This window comes from Microtus pennsylvanicus, chromosome 6 (genome assembly GCF_037038515.1).
Source record: "Microtus pennsylvanicus isolate mMicPen1 chromosome 6, mMicPen1.hap1, whole genome shotgun sequence".
NCBI lineage: Eukaryota > Metazoa > Chordata > Mammalia > Rodentia > Cricetidae > Microtus > Microtus pennsylvanicus.
This window is the reverse complement of record NC_134584.1, coordinates 124291650-124305666: the sequence shown is the minus strand read 5'-3', so window position 1 is coordinate 124305666 and position 14017 is coordinate 124291650. Positions and strand designations below refer to the sequence as shown.

The window sequence follows — 14017 nt, the reverse complement described above, 5'->3', positions numbered from 1 at the left end:
AATTCAGGTTTGATTCGCTACAGCATTCTCAGTTCACTGCGAGTAGGAGGGTCTTGCTAAGCTGTGATCTCTGGCAGTTGTGGGGACTGTGCTGGGAGTCTTGGGCAGCTGGCTACAGTCTGAAACCCTTCTCCCCAGGCCAATCTGTCATCACTAGCCACCGACACTAACACAGATGTGTACGAATAGGGATGTGGGGTACTCAGCAGCAGCCTCTCCTCAGGTGGAGAGCAGGAGGTCGGGTGTCTAGGGAAATGGCATTTGTGCCCCTCAGAAATGAACCCCTGGCCAGCTGACTATGAGGTTTAAAAGTTAGGATTTGCCACAGATCTAAATCTGATGGTAGATGACGCTTAGAAAGATTAGGTAATCATTCCTGGGGATTTATCTAGAAGCTGTCTCTCCCTTGCCAGTGGGTAGCCTCCCTTCCAGCTCTGGCCTCTGACCTACTGTCAGATGACAGGAAGGTAAGGTGGAGGTGGCTGTTGCGCAAATCACAGTGGCACTGAGCAGCTTAAAACAGTTTTGCCTTCTCTCCTTTTCAAAGACTTTTGTCATTTCTTTTTTTTTCTTTTTTCTTTTCTTTTTTTTTTTTTTTTTGGTTTTTCGAGACAGGGTTTCTCTGTGGCTTTGGAGCCTGTCCTGGAAATAGCTCTTGTAGACCAGGCTGGTCTCGAACTCACAGAGATCCGCCTGCTTCTGCCTCCCGAGTGCTGGGATTAAAGGTGTGCGCCACCACCGCCCGGCTTTTGTCATTTCTGTTGTGGATTGCTGCTTGCCTCTTTCCTACGAGCCTTGGGCTTTTCTGTCATCAGGATCTGACAGTGGCATGAATTTCAGTCGAAAAATGGAGTCCAAGTCACTTTAAGTTCAGATATTTGTGCCCTTGAAGGGCTGGCAGAAGAAGAATGTAAATACAGAGGAGGACAATGTTAGCATTTGTCACAGATCTAAATCTGATGGTAGGCAACGGGCTTGACGCTTCATGGCCTCCTTCGATCCCTCAGCTTGGCTTCATGGGTGGCATGAGCTGAGACCCGACGGTGTCCTGTCTTCCACCTAACTGTGGACTTTCTGTTGCTCACTCTGTCCAGTATTATAGCCGACTATATGCATGCTCCCAGAGCACATGGGGACTCGGTACCTCTGTGTCCAGTATTATAGCTGACCACATGCATGCTCCCAGAGCATATGGGGACTCGGTACCTCTGTGGATGCCATCCCCTATGTATCACACCCAACAGTCTCCTGAACCACATCTTGATAGCTGCCTTTCCCACCCAAGGGGGTTAATGTGTTATGAGTTTCTTTTATTCATTGATCTGATTTAAGAGGATATTTGGAGTTGGCCATCTAAACTGTGTTCAACCAGTACTGTTCAGAATCAGGTGGCACCAGGTTGGGTAGTTCATTCCTCAGATTTTGGTTCCGAGGCTGCCTCAGGAAGACAGAGCTCCACTGAGCAGGTCAGACACTCATCTTCTTAGTTTACACAGTATATAACAGTCAGGACAGTGGAGTCCAGAAACCGTTCTGACTTCTGTTATTTAAAGCAGGGGCAGCTGGCTTATGATAGCTCAGGGTTTCTGTCATTCGGTCCCCTTGCCCTCCATGTTGGCTCATTCCATTGCTGCAAAGCTGCCGCTGAGCTGGGTTCTCCACACCTTGGGTTGCTTGCTGGCCTGTGCTGGGTTCTTTATAGATGTCATCATTGACTATCCTTACCTCTCCCTATCACAGAATGGGATCTTACTATGCTCACACCTAGGTGTGAGTCAGAGTTCTGTCTCGTCAGCATGTCCACTCATGGGCCATTTACCTTGTTGTTTTTCAGGCCATGGTTGCTTGCTACCCAGGCAACGGAACAGGCTACGTCCGTCACGTTGATAACCCAAATGGAGATGGAAGATGTGTGACATGTATATATTACCTAAATAAAGACTGGGACGCCAAGGTATGCAGCTGAACTCAGCGGTATTGCTTTTTCCCCAGGTCGTTTTCCCTCACAGTAATGTCTGCACTTCCTTTGGGTGAGGCTGAGCTAACAGGGCAGCTCTCTCTCACAGCTGGTCGGCCTTGGATTTCCACGAAGTGAAACATAACAGTGTGTCTGAAAGCAAACACAAATGTATTAAAACATAGTAAACATGTCTTGTACAGTGTGCACCCATGGGTGGTACTGTGCTGGAAGTGGTAGTCCTGTCCTCGGGAGGTGGAGATTCAAGAATTCAAGGCCATCCTCAGTGACACAGGAAGGCTTCTTTAAGTGTTTGCAGGATGCATTGGCATTTGTTGACACACAAAAGCAAGGCACAGGCCATATTCCTAGTGGCCAACATCACCAGGGGATGAGCCGCTAGTCCACTGTCTAACTGTGAGTTCTAGATTAGGTTCAGGGCAAGGCATTCATATGCCCTTCAACTTTGAGTCCACCTGATCAGGGGCTTGTGGTACACAACTGTGACCTCAGCATTTGGGAGGTGGAAGCAGGCGGACCACAGACTAAGAGCATCCTTGCTTACATGGCAAGTTGGAGGCAAGCCTGGGTTATTTGGTACCTTGTCTCAGAAAAACAAAAACAAAAAACAAGTAACAAAATATCTCCAGATTGGTGATTTTAGTCTAGTGTTTTTCCTTGTAGTCTAAAACACAAGGACCAGATCTCTGTGCAAGTCCCCAACTCCCCATGAAGAGGCCTCCTGGCTCCCAGTGCACTTGATGCACTGTCTGTGATGACTGTCCAGTACCCACAGAGAGCTGTGGTCCAGGCAAATGAGTTACAAGGGTGAAATTGAGCTCTTATCAGCTATGATTAGAATTTAGACCCAGAGCTGGGCGGTGGTGGCGCACACCTTTAATCCCAGCACTCAGGAGGCAGAGGCAGGTGGATCTCTGGGAGGTCGAGACCAGCCTGGTCTACAAGAGCTAGTGCCAGGACAGGCTCCAAAGCTACAAAGAAACCCTGTCTCGAAAAACTAAAAACTAAAAAAAAAAAAAAAAAAAAAAAAAAAAGAATTTAGACCCAGGCTACAGGAGTTAGGAGTGGAGATGGCTCAGTAGGTGAGGGCACCTGCTATTGACGATCCAATAAATCTGACCCATGGGAATCAGCAACCTCCAAAAACTGTCCTCCCCCTCCACAGTACACACAGACGGCTGTCCTCCCCTCCACAGTACACACAGACGGCTGTCCTCCCCTCCACAGTACACACAGACGGCTGTCCTCCCCCTCCACAGTACACACAGACGACGGCTGTCCTCCCCACAGTACACACAGACGGCTGTCCTCCCCACAGTACCCACAGACGGCTGTCCTCCCCCCCACAGTACACACAGACGGCTGTCCTCCCCACAGTACACACAGACGGCTGTCCTCCCCACAGTACCCACAGACGGCTGTCCTCCCCCCCACAGTACACACAGACGGCTGTCCTCCCCCCCACAGTACCCACAGACGGCTGTCCTCCCCCCCACAGTACACACAGACGGCTGTCCTCCCCACAGTACACACAGACGGCTGTCCTCCTCCCCACAGTACACACAGACGGCTGTCCTCCCCACAGTACACACAGACGGCTGTCCTCCCCTCCACAGTACACACAGACGGCTGTCCTCCCCTCAGTACACACAGACGGCTGTCCTCCCCACAGTACACACAGACGGCTGTCCTCCCCTCAGTACACACAGACGGCTGTCCTCCCCACAGTACACACAGACGGCTGTCCTCCCCTCAGTACACACAGACGGCTGTCCTCCCCTCAGTACACACAGACGGCTGTCCTCCCCACAGTACACACAGACGGCTGTCCTCCCCTCCACAGTACACACAGACGGCTGTCCTCCTCCCCACAGTACACACAGACGGCTGTCCTCCCCACAGTACACACAGACGGCTGTCCTCCCCCCCACAGTACACACAGACGGCTGTCTTCCCCACAGTACACACAGACTGCTGTCCTCCCCTCCACAGAACACACAGACGTAAATTAAGAGATAAATTCAGGGCTGTAAGTTCACCTGCTTATTCAGTGTCTGTGGAAAGTCAAAGCAGATGGTTGTTTATACAATGGGACGGACCAACCGTTTCACCTGGGAAGCCACTCAGCAAAGTGGCTTAGTGCCGTCAGTGTGAATAGAAACGCTCACTGATTTTCAAAACTCTGAAGCAGGTTTGGAGGTTTTGTATATTTATCTGCTTCAAGTGCTTACGACAAAAAGGCATTTTTCCACGCATTAGTGTTGGACACGGAGTCCCGCCTTGTTAAATAGCATAATTGTATTCACTAGTAATCCAGCTAAGCATTTCAAGTCACTTTACTCCCCGCCCCCCCCCCCCCACTTAACCTGTCCCCATTCTTGATGGCTTATACTGACATACTCTCTTTTCCCAGGTAAGTGGAGGTATACTTCGAATTTTCCCAGAAGGCAAAGCCCAGTTTGCTGACATTGAACCCAAATTTGATAGACTGCTGTTTTTCTGGTCTGACCGACGCAACCCTCACGAAGTACAACCAGCATATGCTACAAGGTAGTGTTCTGTTCATGGAAAGTTGGTTGACAGTGTGGCAGGGCAGGGGTGAGTCGAAGGGTGAACCTAAACGTTTCTGGGGAGCGTCCTGCCTGCTGTCCAGGCCCTCTGGTTTCATGGTCTTCCTCGTTTGAAGGATAGTGTGTGCTCACTCACACGTGGTCCTGAGGATGTTGGTCTTCTCAAAGTTGCTCTTTGCTTGAGGTGGAACAGGACTGGACCTCCTCCTCCCTCTGAGGCACGGTGCGCCTGCCAACACTGCCTGCCTCTGTGTCACTTTTAGGAAAGTAAAAAGGGAAAAGGGAAGCTTTTTAAAAAACTGAAGATACTCCTGAGAGCACAAGGGAGGAGGAGAGAGACAGGGAAGTTCCCATGTGTGGGCACACCGGGAAGAGCTCTCTGTAGCCGTAGGGAGCGCTGCACACCTGCTGCTGCCGTGGACAGTGCGTGCCTGCCATCCCACGGTGTCCTTCCTCTCCTGCTGCTAGCTGTGCTTCCGTCACGGATTCACAGCGGGTAGCAGCTGCCGTGCTGGAGCCTGATGTCATAGATACCCTGACAGGAAACCTGGGGACCAGGCATGGCACATAGGAGGCCAGCGGTACACTCAGGAGAGGGACCGTGGAGCCAGAGCCCAGCTTGGTCCATATAGCCCAGGCAGAGCGCAGATTATCCAAGTCAGGAGACAGAGGTGGGTGTGCAAAAGGCAGCTCTGGAAGCCACATGTAGAGTTTTCTACTGAGGACTTAGGGCCTGGGAGGAGTTGGTCAGACATCAGAATTCTAGTTGGCAGTTAACTGGCATCCTGGGACTTGGGCAAGAGAGCTTCAGAAGAACCTGTACAGCCCTGTGTCCTGGAGGAGGCTGTGGGAGGAACGGGTGGAGCCTAGGCAGAGTGGGTTAGCCACTGGCCGGTAGATGAGGACACATGCTTCAGCCACAGGTGCCTCTGGCTCCGCCCTGCATCTGACTCCGCAGCTGTGTATTTGGGCTGTTGGTTTTCCCATGAACTCTGGCCTGGATCTACACAGTCTTACCTCATGTCACTGTGGAACCAATGGCCTGAAGCACACACTCACATCCAGTGTCTCCCCTGACTCTACTGTTCACATCACAAGCGCTGTCGTGTGCTTTTATCTCCGAACAGACTGTCATACCACACTTGTTTGTGGGATAAAGTAGTCCAGCTAGGGGAGGTTTTTCAGAAAAAGGTTCAGCCAAATCCAGCGTAACTTTCTAGGTAGGAATCCTGGAAGTTTCTGCGTGTGGCTTAACTCTCCTCAGTGACACAGAGCCAGGGGTGGTAGACGACCGGCCTGGGTTTCTTTGTCCCAGTCACTGTCCTTCCTCTGGGGCGCCGTCCCCTCTTTTATCTGTTTCTGACCATGCAGATGGGGTGAGTGTGGAGAGGCTGTGAGCCTCCCTTGGATGCTGCAGCTCCTCTGCAGGATGAGCAGACCATGCTTGCCTGGTACACACATTGGTCTGAGGATGTTTTGGGCATTACAAGTTCTAAGGCGCACTCTCTTCCCAGGGACCTTTCTGACCCTGTGTTAAATTTCCTTTTAGGTACGCAATAACTGTTTGGTATTTTGATGCAGATGAGCGAGCAAGAGCTAAAGTAAAATATCTAACAGGTAAACACAGCTGGGGTGGGCTCTGTCGGAACAGTTGGGGGATGGTGTTTTCCAAAGCCATAGGCCAGGAATGTTTTTCCAGATTCCTTAATTCCCTTACTTTAAAAAGGACTTCTCTAATTATTAGTCTCTATTCTTATCTGCTCAGTTGTCCAAAGCTTAACAGAAGCTTGAGGCAAGTGTGAGTTAGTTACTCAAACACAAACTGAGCTTTTCTGTGATGGCCTTTAGAGCCTCGAGCTACTACTTAGTGCTCTTTGGGTTACCTAGTCTCCTCCCCTTCTCCCTTAGATAAGTGAATATCCCTTCTTTTTTCCTCTTTCGTTTTTCTTTTTTTTTTTTTTTTTGAGACAGGGTCTCTGTAATTTTGGGGCCTGTCCTGGAACTAGCTTTTTTAGACCAGGCTGGCCTTGAACTCAGAGAAAACCGCCTGCCCTTGCCTCCCAGTGCTGGGATTAAAGGCGTGCACCACCATCGCCTGGCCCCTTCTTTCCTATGTACCTCTAAAAGAATGTGTGGCCAGCACAGAAGAGGTGAACTAAATGTTCTCCCAGCCCAGAAGACAGGTGTGTGGGTCCCAGGTGCCAGCTTTCTTTGTGTGCAGGTCATGCACTTGTCCTGTCCCCGTGTGTCCTGGGACCCCTTGCCTGCCTTTGCTTTACTCTTCCACCTGAAAGCCTGCCCAGCAGTTACAGGACCCACTCCTGAGTCCTAAGGAGCTAGACTCAGCCTAGCCTTTTTGTAAGAAGGTTAAAAAAAATAGGATGTCTGTGCGCTTTCTCTGTATCTTCAGAGCTGTGGTTTGTGTGCATTCTGTGGCTTTCCACTGCCGTATAGGCAGGTGGCTCTGTAAAAGGCAGTGGTGCTGTTTCTGCTGATGTCTGCTTGCCCCCTAAGATCTGCACAGCAGTGCACTTGCCACAGTGGCGGTGGGAACAGCTGGTGGGATGGGCCTCATGGGATGCTGGAGAAATAAGGAGGTACTGCTTCAAATGTTTGGGGTGCAGTCAGATGCTCTGGTGCTTAATGAGTGAATGCTTCTCTTTCCCTTGCAGGTGAAAAGGGGGTGAGGGTTGAACTCAATAAGCCTAATTCAGTCAGCAAAGATGTCTAGCATGGCCTTAGGTCCGGCAGTACCCACTCACCTACCGCCGCTCGGTTGCCTTCTGTGGACTCGTGGATGGGATGAACAGACTCCTGGCTGGCGTTCCAGCTGCGAGCCAGGCAACTCGGCCAGGTGTCGTCCAACAGAGGGCTGCGTCTGCTGTGATTGTGCCGTGGGGTCGGCTCCAGATCTGTGACTGCACTTGGCTGCTTACTGAAGAGGAGATGCTGTCTGAGGAGGGCGGCTTTCCCATCTGGACACACAACAAGGGCCCTATGTAGGATTTTCTTCATTCTTCTATTTTGCCAGATCTGTCATCTAACTGAGTTCATTTCATCTCTTTTTTATATCAAGTTTGAATTCGGGGAATTTTTGTATTAGGTACAATTTATCAAAACTGAATTAAGAAAAAAATTTACAGTATTATTCCTGAAAATAACATCAATCTATTTTTGTAAGCCTCCTCATGCTATTAAAGTTGGCCCTAAAGACCTCCTACGATGACTGTCGCCAGTGAATGGTGGTTCCTTTCCTTTTGACTGACAGGAAAGAAAGGGCGTGGAGTCCCAGCTGCCGTCCACGAGGTTTTTCTTGGCCTGTCTCACAGTAATTTGAACTTGTAAAGGTCTCTGCTGTGACACTCTGACCTTGGTGATAGTGAAACCTAACAGTAGATGGTCACCACTGAATACCAAGTACCTTAGAGAGCGATGGGAGGAGAAAGCCACAGAGAAATGGTTTGTTCTGTAAGTTAATGTTCCAGTGCTAAGCCACCCGCACTGAGTACACTCGAGCCTCCTCCACTCGGGTTCCCAAGACAAAGGGCTGTCTTCTGCTTCAGGGCCGACCTGCCAACAGTCGTGCCCCACGGCCACAGCTTTCCCCATGGCTCCTCCTTAGTTTGACTGTGCTTCCTGATCCTGCCAGGTCACAGCCTTGTTCTGCTGCAGCAGAGCTCCCAGTGGCCCCAGGCACGTGGACGTGTGTGGTTGTGGCCTCAAGCGTGGTCATCCATCCTTGGACAACTAAGAGTCATTTTCACAACCACTAATGAGAGACGTGTGTGTAGCCTAGAAATCAAAAGAAGTGTGAATGCAGACACTTTGTTTTATGGGTGAAAAGAGGGGCAGCGGCGCAGCCACAAAGGCCTGCCAGACTCTTGTCACCTCTCCAGTCCCTCAGAAAGCCAGACTTTGCACAGATACGGTGTAACTCCTTGTCCCTTGGGTGTTCTATCTCTGACCTTGATCTTTGCCAAAATGTGTGTATGCAGAACTATTTCTGTGTATTTCACCTTGCACCAGTCTTAGCTATGTAGTTTGTATCCAATTAGAAACCTTTTCTGTGGAAAGCTCAGTAATTCTTATTAAGAGATTGCTATTGTTCATGTAAAACATGAAAAAAAATCACGTAAAGCCGAGTGTAGATTGGGGGTTACTCAGCACTGTGCTTGCATGAGGGGCTCATGGCAGGAGTCAGTTCTGTCCCACATCCTTTCCTTCAGCCTCAATAACCGCTGACAACCTTTCCAGCAAGTGCCTCTGTCAGCTGGCCAGCTCGAGGTTTTGCCACCTGGCCCCGAAGCACCATGTTTCAGAGTTGGGAGGAACTGTTTGGCATTTGGTCACCGAAGATCTGTTTGATTGGAGCAGCAGCCTTTGAATGTGGGAGTCCCTGGTATACTTTGTATCAGACCTTTACAAGTGTACCAGGTTCCAGACTCTGCTGCGTGGGGGTGGGGGTGGGGTGGACTTGCCAGACAAAACTTAAATTATGTATCTTTTGGAAAGCTTATGTACTTCCCTGGAGGTCACTGTGAAAAGATCAGGCAATCAGGATAGCCATGCACTTAATACCCATTCAACTCGCAGTTTCATGTTAGTGGCACGAAGAAGGGCTCTATTTAAAACTATTTGTGGCCTCTGTGTGTTAATCCTGGTTAAAGAGAAAGCTTTAAGATGCTGTTTATCCATCACATTAAGCAGCTGGGGAACAGAACAGACCTTTACCCGTGACAGGCAGAGCACTTCAGGATTTGCATAAAGAGACTCATGTGGTTCGGACACGGTGTTTCCTATGAAAGCCTCTCACATTGCTTGTAAAGCTAATCTAATTAAAAAGATGTATAAATGTTCTTGAAAAAAACTTAACTGTTGTCACCTCCAGCTTTCTTCTGTCTGAAGCCAATTACCATGTCTTGGCTTTCATCCTGGGCCCATTGGTGAGTTACTTATTGTCTAGTCCACAGCGTACAGCAATTACCTTCTGTAAGTGACAGAACAGCCAGTAGAGATGCTCCAGGTGCGGAGACAGGGTCAGCGAGCTGCACCCGCCTTCTCAGTATTGGAGTTCTTTTCTCGGTAGACTTTCAAGTTGCTTTAAATACCATAGCTGTTGAATGCATCATCAGCACCCCTGTGCTGCTGAAGGAGGGGCCTGGTACTCACCTGTAGGGCCATTGGTATGCAGCTCTACACACATGACCCTTTGATTTGTGGCCACACGCAAAGACACGGGTTCTTAGGCCAGAGTATTACTGTAGCTCTGAGAACATAGTGTGGTGCCAGGTTAATCCTAGCATGTGAGAGGCAACGGCAGGAAGAGCTCTGCCGCTCTGAGGCCCGCCTGGCTAACCAGGGCTCCACAGTAACCAGCCGAGCGTGGTGTTTGAGGTTCTGGCCTTTAGAGCATTTGGAAAACTACTGAAATAGGCAGTGGGTCTGCAGTGGGGTGGGGCAGAGGAGTGAGACAGAAATGAAGACTCAGTGTGCTAATGTAATGAAACAGTCAAGTCTCTTTGGTTCTGATGCAACCTTCTGAACTTTTAGTTTCAGATGGTCTTGGCTGTTGTCCAGGCTGGTGTCCAACAGTCCTGCTTAGCCTCCCTCGTACTGTGCTTTCAGCTGGGAGCCACCAACCCTGCCTGGGATAGCTTTTAATCCTCTCAGTGTCTTGCCTTCTGCCTGGGTTCTGTAGCTAGAAACCTGAGCCCGCCCACCTGGCTCCTTGGACTTGGTGGACCTCACTGTTTGGATTCCTGTTTCTTAGACTCCATGTCCCCAACTCCTGGTACCCACAGTGGGCAGATAGATGCTCTCAGGCCCACAACTCAGCCCGGTACAGGAATCCACACTGCACTGGAAAGTAGTGTTCTTGTATGTGGATCCTGGGAAGCCCGTCAAAGGCTCTGGAATATTCTTATCCCTGGGCTCTACAGTTTCATAGCTTGCTTGCATCAGCCTGTGGCTTTTCTCAGCCCTGGTGAAATCACACCCCTCGCCTGGTGGCATTCTCTGCTTTCTTCTGGTGCTCCTGTTGCACTGGGGACAGGGCAGCACATGAGTTTAATTCTGCCGTGTTCTTTTCTGGGAACCAACTTTTCTTCACCTCTGAGGCAAGTACTGAAGGGGATCAATCAGCCCAAAGCCCCACTATGTTTGCAAGACAAGGAAAACCAAGCCTTTCCAAAGGAAAGAACAAAAGTTGAGATTTGGCTGCAGTTGGTAAAAATTCTTAACTATAAAACATGAGAGGGGCTGAAGAGATGGCTCAGCGGTTAAGAGCACCGGCTGCTCTTCCAGAGGTCCTGAGTTCAATTCCCAGCACCCACATGGTGGCTCATGACCATCTACAACAGGATCTGATGCCCTCTTCTGACATGCAGGTGTACATGTGGAGTACTCATGCATAAAATTAAATAAAGTTAAAAAAAAAACATAAAAAACCATGAGAAAACCTAAATGCAGTCAAACGAGCATTTTCTTGGATAAAACGTGAAATTAGGGAACCATGTCCAGCTCTGTGGGACACTCCTACAATTACTGCAACAGACTTGGGAGTTCAAGGCAACTGGATTCACATGGTGGAATCCCAATCTCAAACTAAGCAACCTAAAAGGAAAGAAAGATAGGAGCAGGGGGAGGTCATCCTTTCCAGGAACAGAAACAAGAAGATTGGAAAGAGTTGTCAAGTTAAAGTCAAGTGTCCTGACCCAAGTTCCCTTCTTAAACCCATGTGGTAGGAGAGAACTGACTCCTGCAAGTTGCCCTCCAACACACATGCTGTGGCATGAGAAAAGTTCTCCCTTAAAAAAAGAAAGGCTTAAGATGTCCAGGGAAGGCTGGATTCAAATGAAAACACAGTGAAGTAGAAATGCAGCCCAGAAGTACAAGAGAGCAGGGAACACACACAGCTGTGCTGAGCTTACAGTGCTCTCTGTGGCCCCAGCAGCATCAGGACGGATGGCTTGTCCAGTGTGCGGAGGAGCCGCCCTCCCATCTTCTACTTCTGGCCCCATGGAGCAGCTAACAAGTCACTGTGGGTCCAGGTTATTTTACACAAAGGAAACCAGATGTTGGTTGCAGGTTTTTTTGAGACAGGTTCTCACTCTGAGACCAAACCATAGTAGTGGGTGCTGGGATTACATTCTTGACCTTGTTTGTTTGCATAAGAGATTATATAAATGTGTATTTATGAATTTAGTTTCTGAGACGGGTCTGTGTAGCTCTGGCTGGTTTGGAATTCAGAGCTCCATTTGCCTCAGCATGCTGGTATTAAAGATGTGTACCACTTGATGGATTATTTAACATAATATACATACACAAAAGAAATCTACCTTAAGCCAGGCAGTGGTGGCACAGGTCCAAAGCTACAGAGAAACCTGTCGAGAAACTAAAAAACAAACAAAAAACTATCTTAAACCTTTAATAAGACGTCTGACTCTTAAAGTTGTTCTCGAGTGCACGCATGCACGCGTGCACACACACACCACATAAAGTGTGTAAAAAAACATAGGATCAGTAAAGATTAGGGGTTGAAAAGAAATTTCCAAGGCTTCAAGTAGCCAGCTTTGAAATGAATTTCATCTAAACATCTTGGGCTTATTATCTACAGCAAGGCTGAGAGCCAAGACAGCAAATGTGTGATCTGATTCCCTTGCGTGCTGGGCGCCCTGGTTTGATGAGATGACATCCCCAGCCTCTGATGTCTGCTCTGCAGAGTGCACATTCAGGAAGGGGTACTTGCCATAGACAGCTTCCCAACTGATCTAACCTTTTACTTTGTATCATTTTACTGACCAATGGCTATCTTCTCTAGTCTATGGAGATTATAACCCAAACTGAGTGTGGACTAATATTCTGTGTCAAGGAAAGGGGAGGAAAGCCCGGATGACAACAGCATAGCTGTGGTGGTGCAGCCAGGGTAGCCCGCCTAGGTGATCTTAAGAGAGCACATCAGGCTGGGGATGCACATCAGTGGTAGAGCACTCAACCAGATACAGATACGGAACCACTTCCACCTAAAAATCAAATCAGAAAGACATCAACTGCTTTACATCAAAACATTCTCATTTATTTTTAAATTCTGTAAAGTTTTTAAAAAATACAATCTTAGAGCTTTGGCACAATGAAATAGGATAAGGTTTTAGTGTTTCCCATTTACCTCAGATCCCAGTTAGGATGTGTGTACACAGTTGGCCAAAGCCAAACACGGCTTCTCATGTTGCTTTGTTAACCAGCATGAACTGGGAGGTAAAGACAAGTTTATATAGAAACAGAACCTATGGCTATGGCCCTACAGTGGGGAGCTGAACCAACTTGAGCTCCACTGAGAGGTTAGAAATTTGCTTCCAAAGGGAGAATAGGAACAAAATGGAGCATGTCTTACTGATAGACGTAAATAAGAATGACGGATACAGGGACAACTATTCTTAGGGGCAAATCTTCCCCAACAAGTGTGGGCTCTTTTCTCTCCAGCATTTCAGAACCTGATGTTGCCTCCCAACTGAAGCTGGGTATGTGCTATGCCCAGCTCCTCCTCTTTCCCTCCTGCCGTGTCACCTGGGCACTGCACAGATAGATGCCTGGAGGAAAAGCAGATGTAACTCTTATGCTGAATGGTCTGTCTGTGTGCACTTCTCCTGCCACAGACCCACACTCTCAAAAGCTGGTCCCACAGGATGTGCCCAGCTACCCCCTGCCTATTAAGGCCCTTTCCCTTCTTTAACAAGCTAACTCAACTCACTAAAAAACTGCCAGGGTGAAACCCCATGCCAGCACTGTCATGTGGTGCACTGAGATTGATCTGCATCTTTCCTCACTGAGGAAATAGCTCCTGAAAGGGCATGAACTGCACCTCATTTACTTCATGGCCCTAGGGTTTTATGCAGTGTGGCTGAAAAAAAAATATTTAATTGCCTACAACCTATTAAAATTGGTGAAAATGTGGCATATATTCAAACAAAACTTTAGTAGCCATTTATCTATAAACATTTAATACTATTTAACTTCATGCTTTAAGAAACATCAAAACTTGTTATCCAATCTGACAGGCTGAAGATCCTGTCAAGAATGCTGAAAAGCTGGCACTTGCACACTGCTGGCAGAGGAACTCAGACACCCTGTGACCAGTCCCACTCCTGAGCGGGTGTTGTCAGCATTACTTAGCCCTGCACTGGGATACTTCCAATGGTTCAATAATACTGGGGTGAGGAGAAAACTTCTGGTATCTTTAAATTCTACATAGGAATGAAAATAACTTCTACACATAGTAACAAAGACACTACCTTCACACTCTGGTAAACTGTAGCTTTGAGGATGGAGAGGTAGCACTATAAAGGCACAACCACAACAGGACTTCCCCATCCCCGCCAGGAAGGTAAGGGGGAAAGATACAGTGGAACACCAGGCAAACCAGGTTCACCCACATGCTCCATCATTTGTGCACCTTACAATGTATAATGACCTT

General features: G+C 48.5%; 1 protein-coding gene across 2 annotated transcripts in view; it reads left to right on the top strand.

Moving 5' to 3' along the window:
* The window catches only part of Egln1 (egl-9 family hypoxia inducible factor 1), a 37213-nt gene extending 29442 nt beyond the window's left edge, over positions 1-7771 (top strand). Inside the window, exons 2-5 of one of the 2 annotated variants that reach the window (XM_075977679.1) lie at positions 1835-1954; positions 4392-4528; positions 6098-6165; positions 7221-7771. In XM_075977679.1, the coding sequence (XP_075833794.1) occupies positions 1835-1954; positions 4392-4528; positions 6098-6165; positions 7221-7279 (384 nt within the window). In that variant the 3' untranslated portion in view covers positions 7280-7771. The remainder of the gene's footprint in view (positions 1-1834; positions 1955-4391; positions 4529-6097; positions 6166-7220) is intronic. The other variant, XM_075977680.1, reaches the window with a different exon arrangement.
* The last annotated feature ends 6246 nt before the right edge of the window (positions 7772-14017 follow it).